Source organism: Polistes canadensis, unplaced genomic scaffold (genome assembly GCF_001313835.1).
Source record: "Polistes canadensis isolate GaletaPanama2010 unplaced genomic scaffold, ASM131383v1 scaffold_3, whole genome shotgun sequence".
NCBI lineage: Eukaryota > Metazoa > Arthropoda > Insecta > Hymenoptera > Vespidae > Polistes > Polistes canadensis.
This window is the reverse complement of record NW_014569550.1, coordinates 875,568-892,503: the sequence shown is the minus strand read 5'-3', so window position 1 is coordinate 892,503 and position 16,936 is coordinate 875,568. Positions and strand designations below refer to the sequence as shown.

At 31.8% G+C, this 16,936-nt stretch overlaps 1 protein-coding gene across 1 annotated transcript in view; it reads right to left on the bottom strand.

Annotated features, from left to right (window-relative positions):
- Positions 1–14,159, bottom strand: part of LOC106785727 (collagen alpha-1(III) chain-like) — an 18,126-nt gene extending 3,967 nt beyond the window's left edge. The window contains exons 1-3 of the mRNA XM_014746423.1: positions 14,085–14,159; positions 1,302–1,330; positions 5–755 (exon numbers count right to left, since the gene is read on the bottom strand). Of these exons, the coding sequence (XP_014601909.1) occupies positions 5–755; positions 1,302–1,330; positions 14,085–14,121 (817 nt within the window). The 5' untranslated portion in view covers positions 14,122–14,159. The remainder of the gene's footprint in view (positions 1–4; positions 756–1,301; positions 1,331–14,084) is intronic.
- Positions 14,160–16,936: the final 2,777 nt, after the last annotated feature.

Sequence of the window (16,936 nt, the reverse complement as noted above, 5' to 3'; positions counted from 1 at the left end):
GGACCTTGTGGACCCCCGCTAGGATAACCCCCCGGACTTCCTGGTCCTCCAGGTCTTCCGCTCGGATACCCTCCTGGACCACTTGGGCCTCCTGGTCCTCCTGGTCCTCCTGGTCGTCCACTTGGATATCCTCCTGACCCACCTGGCCCTCCTGGTCCTCCCTGTCCTGGTCCTTGTTGTCCATTACCAGGATAACCTCCTGGACCTTCCATAAAACCTGGTCCCCCTGGTCTTCCGCTAGGATAGCCTTCATGACCTCCAGGTCCTTGTGGTCCGCCCCCAGGATAAGTACCAGGACCTCCTGGTCTATTTGGACCTCCTGATCCACCAGGTCCGCCGCCCGGAAAACCTGGTCCACTTGGTTTTCCGCCAGGATAACCTCCAGGTCCTCCTGGTCCTTGTGGTCCGCCCCCAGGATAACTACCAGGACCACCTGGACCTCCTGATCCACCAGGTCCGCCGCCTGGAAAACCTGGTCCACTTGGTTTTCCGCCAGGATATCCGCCAGGGCCTCCTGGACCACTTGGTTTCCCACTAGGATATCCTCCAGGTCCTCCGTTACCACCTGGGCCTCCAGGAGCACCTGGCGATGGATATCCTCCAGGAGCACCTGGCGATGGATATCCTCCAGGAGCACCTGGTGATGGATATCCACCTGGAGTTCCAGGAAAACCTGGACCTCCTGGCTTGCCACCGTGATCACCACCTGGTGTTAGCGGATTGTTAGGCCTAGGATAACTATAACCCTGTTCCGCCTGAAATACAAATAATTACACATTCTAATATTTTGAAAAAAAGAACATTTTTGAGGAAGATTTTATCAACGATGGAAACAATTTCGTTTCAAATTCATCATTTACTTGACATTTAAAAGAAAATTGCTATAGCTCGATGAATCATTAAGGTCCTAACACTTTAGTTTTCCGACTGAACCCACAACCTACGTGAATCACTTAACCACTTTAGAATATTACGTACGTTGACATTAGGCACTTATATATTCTTCGCGCTTTATGCATTTCTGTCTCGTGACAAGTATAGCCAGGAGAGTTGGCTACAACACGCGGTGGTTTCTATATTCTATACTTGGTGTAATCTATCGATATTACATCATCGTGAAAAAAGGAAGAAAACCGATCGAACTGTTGACGACTTTGTGTTACGAGAATGGCGCAATTGCTAATAAGAATTTCATGCTGGAAGATTAATTTTCATTTGGGTTACACGCTTGTCAAAAACTAATAACAGCTTCATTTAGCAAATGCATTTATAACGATATATTAAAACGATCAAATACTCACCGTGCAAGCGTGGAAGATAGCTAGCGAAGCTGAAACATGTAAACACAGGTATCATTACAACACATATACAGACTGACTCGATTCATTAATATTAAAGGAAACACATCGTTCTTATCAACATGACAAATTATTTGTTGTTCCCGAAATTAATAAATCATTTTGTACATTCTACGTAGATATAAGTAATTTAAATGCAAACAATCATTAATTATTTTAGAACACTTTCTTCCTCGCGTTCGTCTAAAATAACAATTCTAATCCTTTTTCAAATATAAACGTTAAACAAAATTGATTGCGAAAATAGGCGAAGAAAACTCTGTAAAACTTATGCGTATAGAGCCACGCGTACGCATTACACCGATTGAATGTAAATAAAAACGCATAAGTGTTTCTCTGTCTCTTTTCTCATCCTTTGTTTGGTTGATCCTCTCTAGAAATCATGCTAGTAACATGCCTAACATCTTTTATCCTCTTCTTCCTAACTCGTAAAATATCTTCTCTCTTTCTCTCTCTCTCTCTCTTTCTCTCCTTCTTTTTCTTTACATTCAACGTTGAACGAATGCATGAGAAAGCACGGATTCCTTGTCACGTCTTACCTTCTCTTTCTCCCTATTTATTTCCCTCTCTATCTTTCTCTTATTTCTGTCGGTGATAGTCGACAATGCTTCTTAATTAATTAGGCGGGAAGTTATGTCAGAGAGATATTTCAGGCCATTTCTCTCATGTGAGATTCGCACGTAACCCGGCACCGTCACCGCGACGAATTGCGTACGCTTGCTTTTATTACGCGACAATGATGAAAAAAAAAAATAAGATGTGTGTTTGAAGAAAAAGAGATGAAGAAGAAGAAGAAAAAAAAGAGAACTCACTAATATTTGTTTCGTCATATTGTTACGCTAGAGTCGACAACAACACTTTGGGGTTATTGTTCTAAATGATGAAAGAAATCTAGGGTCCTCCATCTTTACTTGACAGAAAATCACACGATCGTCTTAATCATCTTCAATCGATTTGTTCAATACTAACTTATATCCTTTTCTTATTAAAAAACAAACAAACAAACAGATCGTATATGATTAGATAATCTTAATGATCGTGATGATTTCATATATAGATCGTAAGATTTGTTTTAATTTACTTAAACAGTTCTCGTTAATAGATTAAAAAAGTAAAACAAAAGAAAAGGAAGGAATAAAATTATTGTTAGTAGTTGTACAATGTTTATTAAACGAATTGTTCGATAAGCAAGCCTCTTCGTGTATTTCTTGGTCAACGTAAAAAAAAGTCAATCTTTAACAGGGTGGAGAAACAATGGACGATGGAGATCGAGAAACGGTCGAGCTTCGCGTGATCTAAGAAGATCATCTGAACGCGATACGCCGAGGAAGTCTCGCTTGTGTTTCACGTTCGAGAGAATCTTCGAAAGATTCGTCGTTACATTTCTATTGCGCGACTAGGTGTTCCGAGCAATGACGTAATCTGACAACTACACAACACACAATACAAATAAAGAAATAGTTTAACACTATTGTGATACAACTTTCTCCAAAAAATAGATTTTCTTTTTTTGTATATTTTATCTAACAAAAAATGTAGGACGCCGTTAAATTTCTATTCAAAATTTATAATAATTTGTATATTTTATTAATTTCGTTTATAATTATATCATCAAAATATTTCATTTCTAACGTTTCAACTAAAACGCGACAACGTCACAGTTTTACATTTAAATTTATTTCTTTATTTTTCATTGTGTCAATTTTTAATAATTATATTAATATTTCAATACGTTTTGATAATTATCTTCCTGTCATATATTTTTTTTTTTTAATTATATAAATTAGAATTAATATAAAATTGTGATATAAAAAATTTACTATGACTTTCACGTTGCGTAATATTTTTGTAAATGCGAACAAAATTGTGGGGCGTGGAAAAACAAAAAGATAGAAAAAGAGAGAAAGGTCCAAATCATTCGTAATATTTAAAATGAAATCAGCCGGTTTTTGTTGTCTATGTAAACGCGTTGTAAAGCTTAATGATTTTTCATTATAAAAGAAATGTGGAGCATCCGTTTTCTATCCCATTTCATGTTCATTAGCATAAAGACGTGCACGTAGTCTGTACATATAACTCAAGGATTAATATCATTCGTCCCTTTTCATTCTCTTTCTTTCATTCTCTTTTCATTTTTAATGTTGGCGAAAAAAAGAAATAAAAATGAAAAAAGGGAAAGAGAAGGATGTCTGAAATTGCACCAACAGGCCGCATACACTTGACCTTTATTTTAAGTACGGATGATCTTAAGCGTAAAGAATGGCCCCATAAAAATGTAAAAGTCTGCTGGTGGAACAATACCAGCTGTTAGGCACGAGGACCATCTTATCTTTAATGTATTATAATTAGAGGAAGTTACGAAAAAGTGGACCTTGTTGTTTGTTGTTAGAAGATTCGAATGAAATTTCGAATTCTCTTTGATTAATTACTCTCTCTCTCTCTTTTTCTATTTCTTTTTATTTTTCTTTCTCTCTGTCTATCTTTTTAATCGTCCTTGAACATATACACATGAATTTCAACGTATTGCAAAAAAAAAAGTCTGACATTAAAATTATTTATAAAAATTATTGATTAATGTGTACACACACATGTGCATAAAAAATTATTTGTCTATCCTTCACCGACTTTTCTTCGATTAAAGTGAATTAATAAAAAATTATAAAGATAAAAATGATAATAACAAAATAATTTATCTATTATATCATTGTGTCTGTGCATTCGCATATGTTTTCTCTTTCAAATAAAATGTACATTTTAAGAAGTGCATGTAAGAATTCACCAAGATGGATATGAATCAAGGACTACGATACTACGACATTGTCGAAGAATGTTAATCTGATTGCAATTGAAGTACTAACGAGCGAGAAGATGGTAAGAAAATAAAAAAAAAAAAAAAAAAAAAAAAAAAGAGAAAAATGGATACAAATAATATTCTACGTCGAAAGACATACGTGATGTCCATAATCATTATAGAATTTCTTTGCTGTGGACATTGCAATGATTATACACTTAGGATTGTTTTATTCTATGCTTTCTTCGACGTCAAAAAGTAACCTACGATATGTGGATAGAAATTTAAAACAAAAAAAACCATGAATTTTTTGTCGAAAATAGCATGGAATAATTTGAGTTCGTTCTCTATGAATTTTTATCGTGAAAAAAAAAGAATTAAAATAATAATTTGGTAATTACCTATCAATAATAATCGCAGCCCCATGATTGGTGACGCTGCTCTTCTTAATTGTTAGCCTGTAAAATAGAATAAAAAAAAAAAAAAAACCCAAGGACAAAGTCCTTCGTTAGTTTGTTCTTCTTCGTTTCACTTCCGCGAATAATAGGGAATTCTACGAGTTTTCCAATTAATGGGGGAAACAAAAAAAATGGATGAAAATTGAAATGCGAAAGATAGTCGGAATTCTTTGAGATCACTTTTCTTAGAAATAAATCATAAAGAGAAATGCGGTCAGGGTGATAATTAAGAAAATAAGTAAGAAAAAAAGAACGGACCACTGTATATATATATATATATATATCGAACTAAATCTCGTGAAGAACCTTGACGCGTTAACACTGAAGCTACTAGTTCAGTTCACATGGGCACTTGAAATTGAACAAATTTGGTGATGTCAATGTCATTACGAAACAATAAGGGAGAACAAAGATAGAAAAAAACTCTCGATTTAATAAAGACAAATCTAACATTTACAATTATACTCGATGATTTATTTGAAACTTTTCAAGTATCCGCACTAAAACGCAATTCGTATTATCGATCGATCGAAAAGCAAATATGAGAAGAAAAAAAAAAAAAAAGAAAAAGAAAAAACAAGAAAATGAAGATGAAGATGAAAAAAAACAAGAACAAATTGTATAGGAAAAAGAGACACGAGGGAACAGGTAAAATAATAAAATGGATGAGGAGGAAGGTGAGGACTCACCTAACCGATCCGTCGAGTAAAATACACCGGGATGTAAGTCAGTAAGAATGACTGATGGTGGAGGTGTTTGAGCGATCATATATACTCTTACCGAACGCAACCCCCAACCAAGTAACTCTGGGTAAACTCCCCACCAACGATTATCCAGGGATGCTTCGTTTATTCTTTCGTCGATGTAGATACTTACTTAGAGAACAGTCCATGTTAAGTTTACTACCTCCTTCTCTTATTCCAGTTGTCCTTCTTTCCTTCTTTCTCTACTAACTAAGTAAATCCCTCTTTTGCTTTTTTTAGCAGCGCTTGGCCAACGAGGCTATAGGGACGCGATCTCGTTGGCGATGGAAGTGGAGGCGGTTGTTATAGTGGAAGGTGATGGTGGTGGTAGTGGTGATGGTGGAGGAGGTACCTGTGTTATCCGTAGAAACGACGAGGAACGACCTCACGACGACAACGACAAAGTAAGTGACCCACCAATGGTGCCCCAAAGCAAACCAAGCTAACTAAGGCCTTCTTCTCTGTTGGTACTTCAACCATCTACACAACCCATATCCTTCTATGTATATATCTTCTACTACTCTACTACTACAAATGAAATCTACTACCTATCTTTACTCATCTACCTGATCCTTCCCCCTTCACCGCAATTCCATGGATCTAACGGAGATGAGCAGCCTCGTGGGAGGCTGCGGGGTTAGTGAAAGTGAAATACTGCAATTGGAGTAACGTCTCATCCGATGCCTCCTCATCCTCCTGGTATTCCGTGTTCTTCCATCACGACGCGCGGATCGTTCCCGGCTATGGGGCTCGCGATACTTACAAACGATACGTACCTCGTTTTTTTTAAAAAAGATTCCATCGATTCGGATCATTTTGTATGATTATTTATCGCTTATTCTTCTAGTCTTCTTTTTTCCCCTCTTTAAATATGAGTTTTGCATTATTTTCATTTCTATATATATGTATATATTAATTCAATTCTTATAATTATATTTATTATTTAGTGCTGTTTATATATATGAATTTTTTCAATTTACCTACGTGCTTTTATATCAATCATTTGTTTATTCCATAAATAGTTTTCTATTATTATTGCTATATTTCTTATTTGGAATGATTTTTCCTATCATTTTTTTTTTGTTTTTAATAAGATCTATATACGAACACACAATTGCATTCGTAGTTAATCTACAGTTAATTTAATTCCAATAAATTCATTGACTCACATGCAAGGTCGTTCAGTAATCAACAAAGAAGATTAAATTATATATTTATATTTTAATTAGTCCACATTTCTATATATTTGTTCGATCTCATTATCACGTAAATTATTTGAAATATTACAATATAATTATCTAATTTTGCGCAAGAATGACGAATATGATCGTAATACGTAAAGTAATTAAAATGAACGAAGTAACAAAACAGTAGATGATCGAACAAAATCATGGAATGCAAGTACTTCGATCGAGAACGATCTCTCGATGACCCAATCGATGATCCCGGAACTCTCGTGCATGGAATAAAAACCGGATACGCGCGTTCCTTTTAACATTAGACGCAGAGAGAATCTTTTAAAAGAAAATATTACCTTATTCTATGTTTATAAACAATAGAGATCTAATCGAAAGGACCATCGAACGACCTAAGAATCACGTGCACGAGTCACGGTTAAATTTACATCTATTTATTATACTTGCATTTACTCGTGTATTTACGTATGTTCCTTCGTATTAACATGCATGAATTTTATGAATCATTCTTATCTTTTCGGTTTCGATACAAGAAATAACATTCGCTTCAAATCTTAACACAATTTTTCGTATTGATCGTAATAACGTACTGTTAAAAATATATTTATCTTTGATATATCATAATTTTATCATTGCAAATGAAATTATTATAATTATTTCTTCGAATTTTTATAAGTGGTTAAAAATGATATTAAGTTTTATTATGAATTTAATTAATAAATTAAATTATTTCAATTATTTTTTCTAATTGCAATAAATGTTATACAATAAATATACATACACGGGACGAGCCAAAAGTTGTTAGATAATTTTGAAAATTAATAACTCTTTTCCGATGCTTTTGTACGCTGTTAATTAGGCTTGTAGTTTGACTAAAAAGATTCGGAAATGAATAAATAATTATTAAATTAATATCTCGATACCATAATTATATATATTATATATATGTTCCCCATAATTTTCAATTTATATTTCCAATATAGATAAGACATTGATCGAAAATATTAAATTTGATTGTCACTTTAACAATAATAATAAGGATAATAATAATTCAATTAAAAATATATGTTCACGTGTTGAAATTATTTACAGCAGGAAATTTAAATGAGATATTTCATACATAAAATGCGTGATGCACATTAAAAAAAATATATTATTTATGTATACACATTTTTAAAACTTCATTATTCCCATATTTTTGTACTCTCTCGCACGCTATTTCGGATAATCAACATTCCACTACATTTTACACATAATCACCAACATTCCTCTTGTGTTGCTCCTCGATTCGATCTATCTACGGATTTCGTTTCAATGAAATTAACCGATGGGAATGGAGAAAATAATCAAATCGTGGAAAATTATATTTACGTGACATAAAATGGTAGTAATATAAAGAAAAACAGATGAAAAATATACTATAATATTAGCACGCATAAGCACGCGTAGGAGAATCGTACGTCATTAACGAAGTTTACAGTCGATTGAAATAAAAAATAAAAAAAAAATAAAAAAAGAATAAAAAAATATTTGTAACGAGTCAGTCGTACATCATAATCGTTCCAATTCAAACACAAACATAAAACTAATAACAGTGAATTCGTAACGGTTTGACGATCATTAGAAATATTCACTTATCTAATATGTGATATACCCACACACACAAACACACACACGCATGTATTATATATGCAATCAAAAGTTAAACGTTTAGTTGAATGCGTGGGCGTATAGTAGTTGAGGTTAAAAGAAAAGCGAACGGCAAGGATTCTAATTTTTTCTTTAGGAAAAACGAGGGCCTACGGCAAAGTCGATTTAAGTTATTAGATTCCAGGAGAAGAAAGGCAAGAGATCTTTAGCCCGAAGCTATCTCCTAATGAAAAAAACCGAACGGGGGGGATTCTTAAATGGGATGATGATGAATCGTTTTAAAGCATGCCAAGAGAAGAAGAAAAAGAAGAAAAAGAAAGAAGAAGCCTGCAAATAGGTTTTTCTATTCAAAAAAAAAACAAAAAACAAAAAAACAAAAAGAAAAATAAAAGAACGGCAACAGAGGGAGTTGGGGGGGGGGGGGAAGAGAAAATGAATAAAGTATAAATACAAAAATAAAAAAAAATAATCGAAGAATCCTCTACACCATTCGTCTTTAACCGACGTTTTAGCAATGTGGAGATGACTGCTTGAAAAATTCTTAATTTTCTCTCTCATCTGTCTAGCTGTTTGCATCTTAATTACTACAGGAGTCTGATGCAAAGATCTCGTAAATTAATCGACGATCGTTAGAAGCAACCACGACTGCGAAATACCCTAATCGCTTTAGAGAACGCCTACGAATAAGGGTACTTGTTAAAAAATATAATTAAACATAAACATTTAATCGATTATACCTATTAGAAATGATATCGAACAATATGTTCTTCAAGATTTATTGAATCTAACTATTAAAATTATTTCATGTGAACAAACAAAAAAAAAGTAATGTAATTGTAATATGTGATTGATTTAATATCCCATATAATATCATAAATGTTTTATATACAACATGGAGCAATAAAGCATGATATTTCTATCGTTAACCAGAGAAAGGTAAACAACGGCGGTCATCCTTTGAATTATTTATAAGAAACTGGAAGATACACATGCTGGTTCCACTCGGTGTACTCGTATAATTATCAAAACTGCTATGGAAAATGACATTATGTTCTGATCATGTTTTATTTTTAGAAAAATAATAGAATAATAAAAATTAAGAAACAAATATTGTCGGAACGAAGAAGATTCGTTGCAAACGCATTCGCGATAACTCAAATGTTCCTTTCACTTATTATTATGGCGAAGAAAAAGAAAAAGAAAAAGAAAAAGAAAAAGCATGGCTATTGGAGTAAGGCCAAATCCTAAAAAGGCTTTACTATTTCATTGCAGCAGCAGCAGCTTTTAACGACGCGACTGAATGCATTGTGAATGCCACTAATGTAAGACTCCCCGTTGATGACCTTGGCACTAGATTTGTCAGAAAGTTAAAGCTGATTCTCTCTGATGCGTGTCGCGCTTGATCCCGATTAAAACGGGAACAAGTACTTCATGTATGCAGCAACCTATCAACGCTTGGGGAAAGAGAAGATGCACCTATGGTGTTTCGTGATTCGTCGTCGTGAAAACGTGGGAAAAAAAGATTGCTAGACGCGATAGTGAAAAGATGGAATTTTAACTGGTATTCGAATAATTTTTATTTTTGTTTGTTGATAAATAAGTATCGCGTGACTGTTTTCATTATATATAATATATAATATATTTCAAATACTAATTTTATATATTTTATTTATTAATATATTCTAATTAGTCTCTTATGTTAATGCAAATTTTATTCTTTTGTGAGATAATTTTAATTTACACAAATGTAAATTTCAAAACAAGAAAAATTTCTTAATTTAATTTTATGCACGATATTTGTTAACGTAGAGCATGAAATAGTTGGTTTTAAATGGGTGGATAATAATCAAGCGTCACGTTCATAATCAACATTGGAATGAAATTTGGAACGATAAAGGAACATCATTGAAGCATCTTTTCACCTCTCTTTTAATGATTATTTCTATATAAACCGCTAGAAAGAACGTGAGCGATAGCAAAACCATGGTGGAGTTTCACCGTCGAAAGTTTTGTCAGGTCTATACAATGTGCAATGCAATTCGGCTCTTCCCACGTTCTTCCTAATACTTCTTGCGCGATCGCGTAATCCTCTGCATAATTCTCCTTCGTAATTATTTCCTCCTCTTTAACCCTCCCCTCTTATGTATAATATATTCTACACACGCCCATGGTAGCGGGGGCACGGTTACAACCGAACACTAATAAGGGAACGGGCTTTGTGCCAGTTTTTTCAAACTTTCTGTTACATTCCAAGATACATGTTCGATAGTTGATAGAAACTTTATAAATTTTCTGATATCTACAACTTTTTTCTTTTCCCTATTATTTTTTACATATATAATGCATATATGTATTATTGTATTTGCATAGAAGAATTTAATTTTATTTATATTTCTTTATTTTTTTGTTTAAATAATTTATTAGTATCTCAAAAATTAATAAAATTAAAACAAATCTTAGAATATCTTATTAATTGACAAAATATTTATGAACATAAATAAACAAATATGCTCTTTAGCATCAATTCAATTAGTTATACAATAAATGTGTTTGTATATTTTAAACACTTTTATCTATTTTTTTGTGAGGCCCAAAATGAAATATGAATTTGATTATTGTCATAATATATAACGCGATAATTATTGATATATTATTATTTACCATTTAAAAGAAAGTACTGTATTTTCTTGTGAAAAACGATTATAAATTATCGATTTCAAAGATCTTCTTTTTAAACATTCGTAATTTAAAGGAATAAAAAACTAGTGAAAAGAGAGAAAAATAAAAAAGTCAAACTTTGGTAGGTTGCTTTCAGTTTTCATGTTAAACAGGATATCGACTTAACGTTCAATTAGCGAGCATGTCGATTGGAAGCCCCCGTTGATTAATAATTCGATCATCTTCTCGGTAAAATTAAATTTCGATTTCTAGGGAAGACCATTTTTATTTCTTTTTTCCAAACAATTAAATGACGATATTAAAAAAAAAGAATCAACTTATCGAAGCCCTTTCCCTTCTTATCGGTCTGCTTGCTACTCTCCATTACGAAATTTCCAGTTCAAGTTTCTTCGCTTCGGGGAAAGTCAATTTGTATTTTCCGCGAGAGAAAACTTTTCTCGCTTCATTTTCCCGTACTGTGTACTAAAGTTTTGTATACATACATATATATATATATATACAGATAAAAGAATAGTTAACTTACTCCCTTCGCTTAACTTTTCAATTTTATTTCGAATGAACAATTATTGTGCATCTAATTGTAAATTATATTTTGAAAAAAAAAAAAGAGAAACAAAAAAAGGGAACGATTATTTTAAATCTCTTCCATTTATTTTAAAAATATTTTTTCAGATCTTCCTACTGATTTTCTTTTTTTCTTTTCTTTTGTAAAGTTCACAAGGTATTTCGATAATTTCAACATAAATCAATAAAAGATATAAATATCTTATATGATTTATAAAAATCATAGAAAATTTATACAAAATGAACATGTTTTATATTTCATCCTATGCATATTACATACTCATCGATATTCTACTTTTACGAGCAATCTTTCCGCATAGCTTGAATGCAAGAGTTTAGAAAAGAAAAGAAAAAAAATATACATAAAAACGTTAAGATACGTTCTATACACATATATAAACGTATATTCACACGTACACACACAGTTATATTTACACACTGAGTTATGCCATATCGAAGAAAGTAGTACTTTAGATAATTCTATATTATATGCAGACTTCGGAACACCGATGGGCATCATACATCGAAATTATATTTCGAGAATTGTACTTTACACGGCAACCCATAAAATCGGCAGATTTATATCATCCAACGATACGTAACTAACATCCTTTACGTTTCCTTAAGATCCGTTTAACCAATCAACGATGTCACCTCTGCTTCTGACAGCAACAAAATTCTAAACTTCTCCTTTATTCGTTTTATTTGAGAAAGTTCTTTTGATCTCTGCGTCTACGATCACCTGTTTCCTCATAGCACACTGAACGTCATCCTCGTTGTTTATTTTATACAATAATTATTACAGTAATTAATATTAGGTTAATATAAGGTAATGCAACATTTTTTTTCTAAACAAAACAAAAATGAACAGCAAAAACCCTAATGAACTTATTGATCAATTTAATATATCAAATGCGTTGATTAAAAATCGTCTAATAATTATGATTTCATAATTTTTCCCATAGAATAATTCTAAAATCTGTTATTGAAATTAATTCGATAATTCTCTAATACAAATGTTTCATTTTTTCTCAAATAATTGATAATAATATTGCCATATATTAATTACTTTCGTATAATAAAAATGAAATAAAAACCTCGACAAAAAATTTGAACAATCGAAAAAATAAGAGGAAAGAAAAATGATATATAAGAACATAACAAATATTATACTTCTTCATTCTGGCATATATTGTTTTCTTTTTAATATCTCCTGTTTATTATAGTTTCATGTCGATAAACAAATGGATGAACATCGGACAAGCTCAGTCTGGTGATTGGACACTCGAATACTGAAGCTCTCACAAATTTTGCAGAAACTAACGGAGAGAAAGAATGAAGAGATAGACAACGGGAGGAGGCAGAAAAAAAAACAGAGAGAGAGGGGAGAAATTTAACAAAGGAAAATGGAGAGGCCAGCAATGCACTTCTGTAGGAGGATCGAATATCGACAGCAGTGACTTCCTGTACCCTCGCATGATCAATAAACGTTCATTTACTGCTCACTTTGAACAATACGTTCGAGTGTCTACGGTATTTGCAAGCAATACAGTGTTAAACGGTACAATATATATTTACTACTAACAGGCAACTTGTTTTTAAATCAAGCGATAATAGAAAAAAAAAAAATATATATTTTCCAAAATTTTGTATTTTTACTTGAAGAAATTCAATCTCCTTAGCAAGAATTTTTTGTTATACGGTTCGTTATAATTTTATTATAACGAATTTTATATCTTATAAATCAGTAATTTTACAATAAAAAAAAAAAAAAATATATATATATAAAGAATAGCATAGGGTGTGGGTTCAAATTAAAAAGTATATGTATAGTTATATTTTTCTTTTAATTATTAACCCTTCCATTACTAAAGATTCGTATACGGGTCGTCTATGGAAATGACCCGTATCAACGATATATATAAGGGTAATACCATTTGATGATACGTAAAGGGTTGAATTAACCCACATATCTACAATAAAATAGGTTTATTCAGCTTAACATCCAAGGATTAAACTTCGTTTACAATATTCAAACAATAATTAAAATTCTATCTTAATACACATATTATCTGTATGTAAATATATATATATATAACAAGTAAATATATTTATTTAAATAAAAATAACGACTATATAATATATCTTCACGTGCTTCATGGAAAAAAGATTATTCAATAACAAATGAAAGAAAGAAAGAAATAAACGATGTTATCATAATCGCAGTTAATTAATTGTTTGCTTCTGATTAAGGTAAGCAACGTCAAATTTCTCTCTCTCTCTCTCTCTCTATTTTATTTCTTTGAAATATCCTTTTTAAAATGTCGAAAAACATAGGATTGCACAAGCGAAGACTATGTTTGGATGCAAAAGATTTGAGATGATCTCGCATAAGTTCGCAACAATATACATACACATATACACGTAAAATTATGCTAGTAGTTTACGTAATCGTCCTGACCGAGCGCGACGAACAAAGATAATCAATTTGAACGTCACGAAAAAAAAAGCAAAGCATCTCGCGCACGTATATTACAAGAGAGAGAGAGAGAGAGAGAGAGAGAAGACGTACACACGATTTCCTCATTAGTAAGACTTAAAGGGGGGTAGGTACGTATAAAAGTATTTACGTACTATACTTTTACCTGTAGCGTATATTGTCGAGAGATGATGATGAGTCATGCGAGGAGAAGCTCATAACCGCAAAAACGGACTTGGCGTTTATTAATTAACATAATTCCTCTCTTCGTTTCATTTGTGTGAACGTAAATAAGTCAAACCTAAACATCCATACAAGTATATACGCACGAACGAACAAAAACAACACACACACAACAAACGAGAAATGCATGTAAAAATTAACACAAATGAGAACCTTGACTTTCGCGACGCATTGTTCGCGATCAAACATATAGATGACAGTTTGAGAAAGAAATAACTCGTAAAGTGGTACGATGATTTATCGATTATTTCGTCACAACTATCTAAGATATATCTATTTGTACGTGTATATATATATATATATATATATATANTATATATATATATATATATATATATCGATTATGTCGCCTCGGTTCTCTTTCTCTATACGATTAAATTTATCTGGAACGTGAAACAAAGAAAAACTTCTACTTTCAGTGATGATACAATCCTCGCATATATAATACAAATGATAGTAAATTTGAGCTAATATTTCAATCAAAAGTAATCAATAATTACTATTAATATTCTACGATGCGAGATATGTTATTTCAAGTGATTAATATTTATTCATTCATGTGTGCATGTATTATTAGAAATAATGAGTGGTGAGGGGGGCGGGGAGAGGGAAGGGCAATAATATAGACCTAATGAGAATCATTTTTAACCGTTCTATCAATTGTGTTTGTACGTGATCAATAAGAAATGATTTTATTACTTTTGTATATTAAATAATAATCATTGTAACTATTTTATTCTTGCGCGAATAGGAAAACTTCGTTGAAATAACAACAATCGTTTAATTAGCGAACACGCATGAAATACTTTAATTAGTATGGCTTTGTCAAAGTCTGAACAGACGTTATTACTTGTGAAAGAGTCAATAAACTCTCGTTGCTATTTTATCTCATTTATTTCTCCTTGCGTAATAGCTGTTAAGGGTTTTGTAATAGCGCGTTTAGAAAATTAACATTTTTTTCATTATTATTATTATTATTATTATTATTTGTATTATTTTTATGATTAATTTCTATGAGAAAAATATTACAAATATCAATCGTCTATTTTATAAATCTAAATTAGCAATCAACGGATGATTGTTTTTAAAGGACCTTTTCTTATCCTTAAAGGAAGATTTGTGACAAGCAAGCGCGCATGTATTAAAAAATTGATTCTATCACGATCGATTTAAAGTTCTCATGATTATGTCGTAATGACGATCATTCTCCTTCAGAGCTAACGCGATTGATTTCTTACAACCAAATCGTTCATAGATTTTGCAAGGTATAATACGATCTTGAATTATTATTATACTTAAAGAAATCATTAGATAATGGCCTCTCGTGAGATCAAATTTTGTTTTATTCGTTAGAAAGAAAAAAAAAAAAAAGGAAAAAAAAAAAAAAAACAAGGAATAAACTAAATAAATTTGTTATCTCGTGTTTTATTAAACGGAAAATTTTTCTTCAAAATTTTTTCCTAGAGAAAAAGTACTGAAATGTTTCATGCGTATAAAACGCGTGTACGAGACAGTGAATTCGTTCGTAAGAGACTGGTGGAGGAAACGTTTTTAAAACTTTCTCACAAATGACAAGAGAAAAGTATTTAGCGGTACGCGAATTTAGTATAGTTAGATTGTACAATGGTGGTAATAAGTGTTACATAAACGGCACCTCTTTCTCCGTAAGCGAGTACTACTTACTCGATAAGAAGAAACTAGAAGGTATGAAGCAATATCGTAAACGGAATGAAACTTCTTCGTGAGTCTTCACAAAGTATAGAATCGTACGACATGTCAATCACGATCAATGCACCTTCGATTATTATTTCCTTTGTGAAACGCTTTTATATTCCCTTTACGCTTTGATTGGAATCAAATTTAATTATATTTTAGACTTTCGATCGAAAAAAAAATATAATCTTCTACGTATTTCCCAAATTCCCCACGTGTGTTTTATCATTTTTTATTTATTAAATATTTCTGAAGAGGATTATTGAAAAATTATGATCAATTAAATGTAAGAAACTTTTTTTTCGATGTTTTATACAAATATTCGTATTTGTAATATTTGTGTATAAAATAAATAATAATTGATCTATTTTTTTTTTTTGGTGATTATATTCACATAGAATTATTAATAATAACAAACCCGTCTAAAACTTTTGAACATTTCTTCTTTTTCTTCAGATTGTATCAAATTTTATTTAAGTTCGTAATATGAAAAACAAAATTAATTGTCCGAAAGTTGCTCGATTTTTAATATTGACGTAACAAGAAAGAGAGATTTTTAATTTATGCAAAAAAAAATTAAAAGAGATAAAGCATCAGAGAAATCTAGTTAACTAAAAATATAAATCTCAAGAAGAGAGAAAGATGATCGAGAGATGGAATATAATTTAACATCACATGCTACACCTGTCATGTTCTCTCTCTCTCTCTCTCTCTCTATCTGTTTCTTTATACTCATCTTTAAAAGCATAACTATATATATATATATAGTATAAATAAAAGGTATGCAAGTAGTATCCAGTCGAGTGTTGCATAATTTCACGCGACTTGCTTTGTCTTCGGTTACGATATTAGCCCGTCGTCGAAAGCATACGATCTCATTCCTTGAGATGAACACCTCTATTGTTTATCTCAAGCAAAAAGGAATAATAAAAAAAAAAAAAAAAAAGAAAAAAGAAGGAGGAGATGAAATTTATATAATATACTTATTTATATTTGAATTTTTTTCTTCAAAACGAATGGTAAGATATCCTTGCTACTTCAAGTATACGTTTCTTTATCATT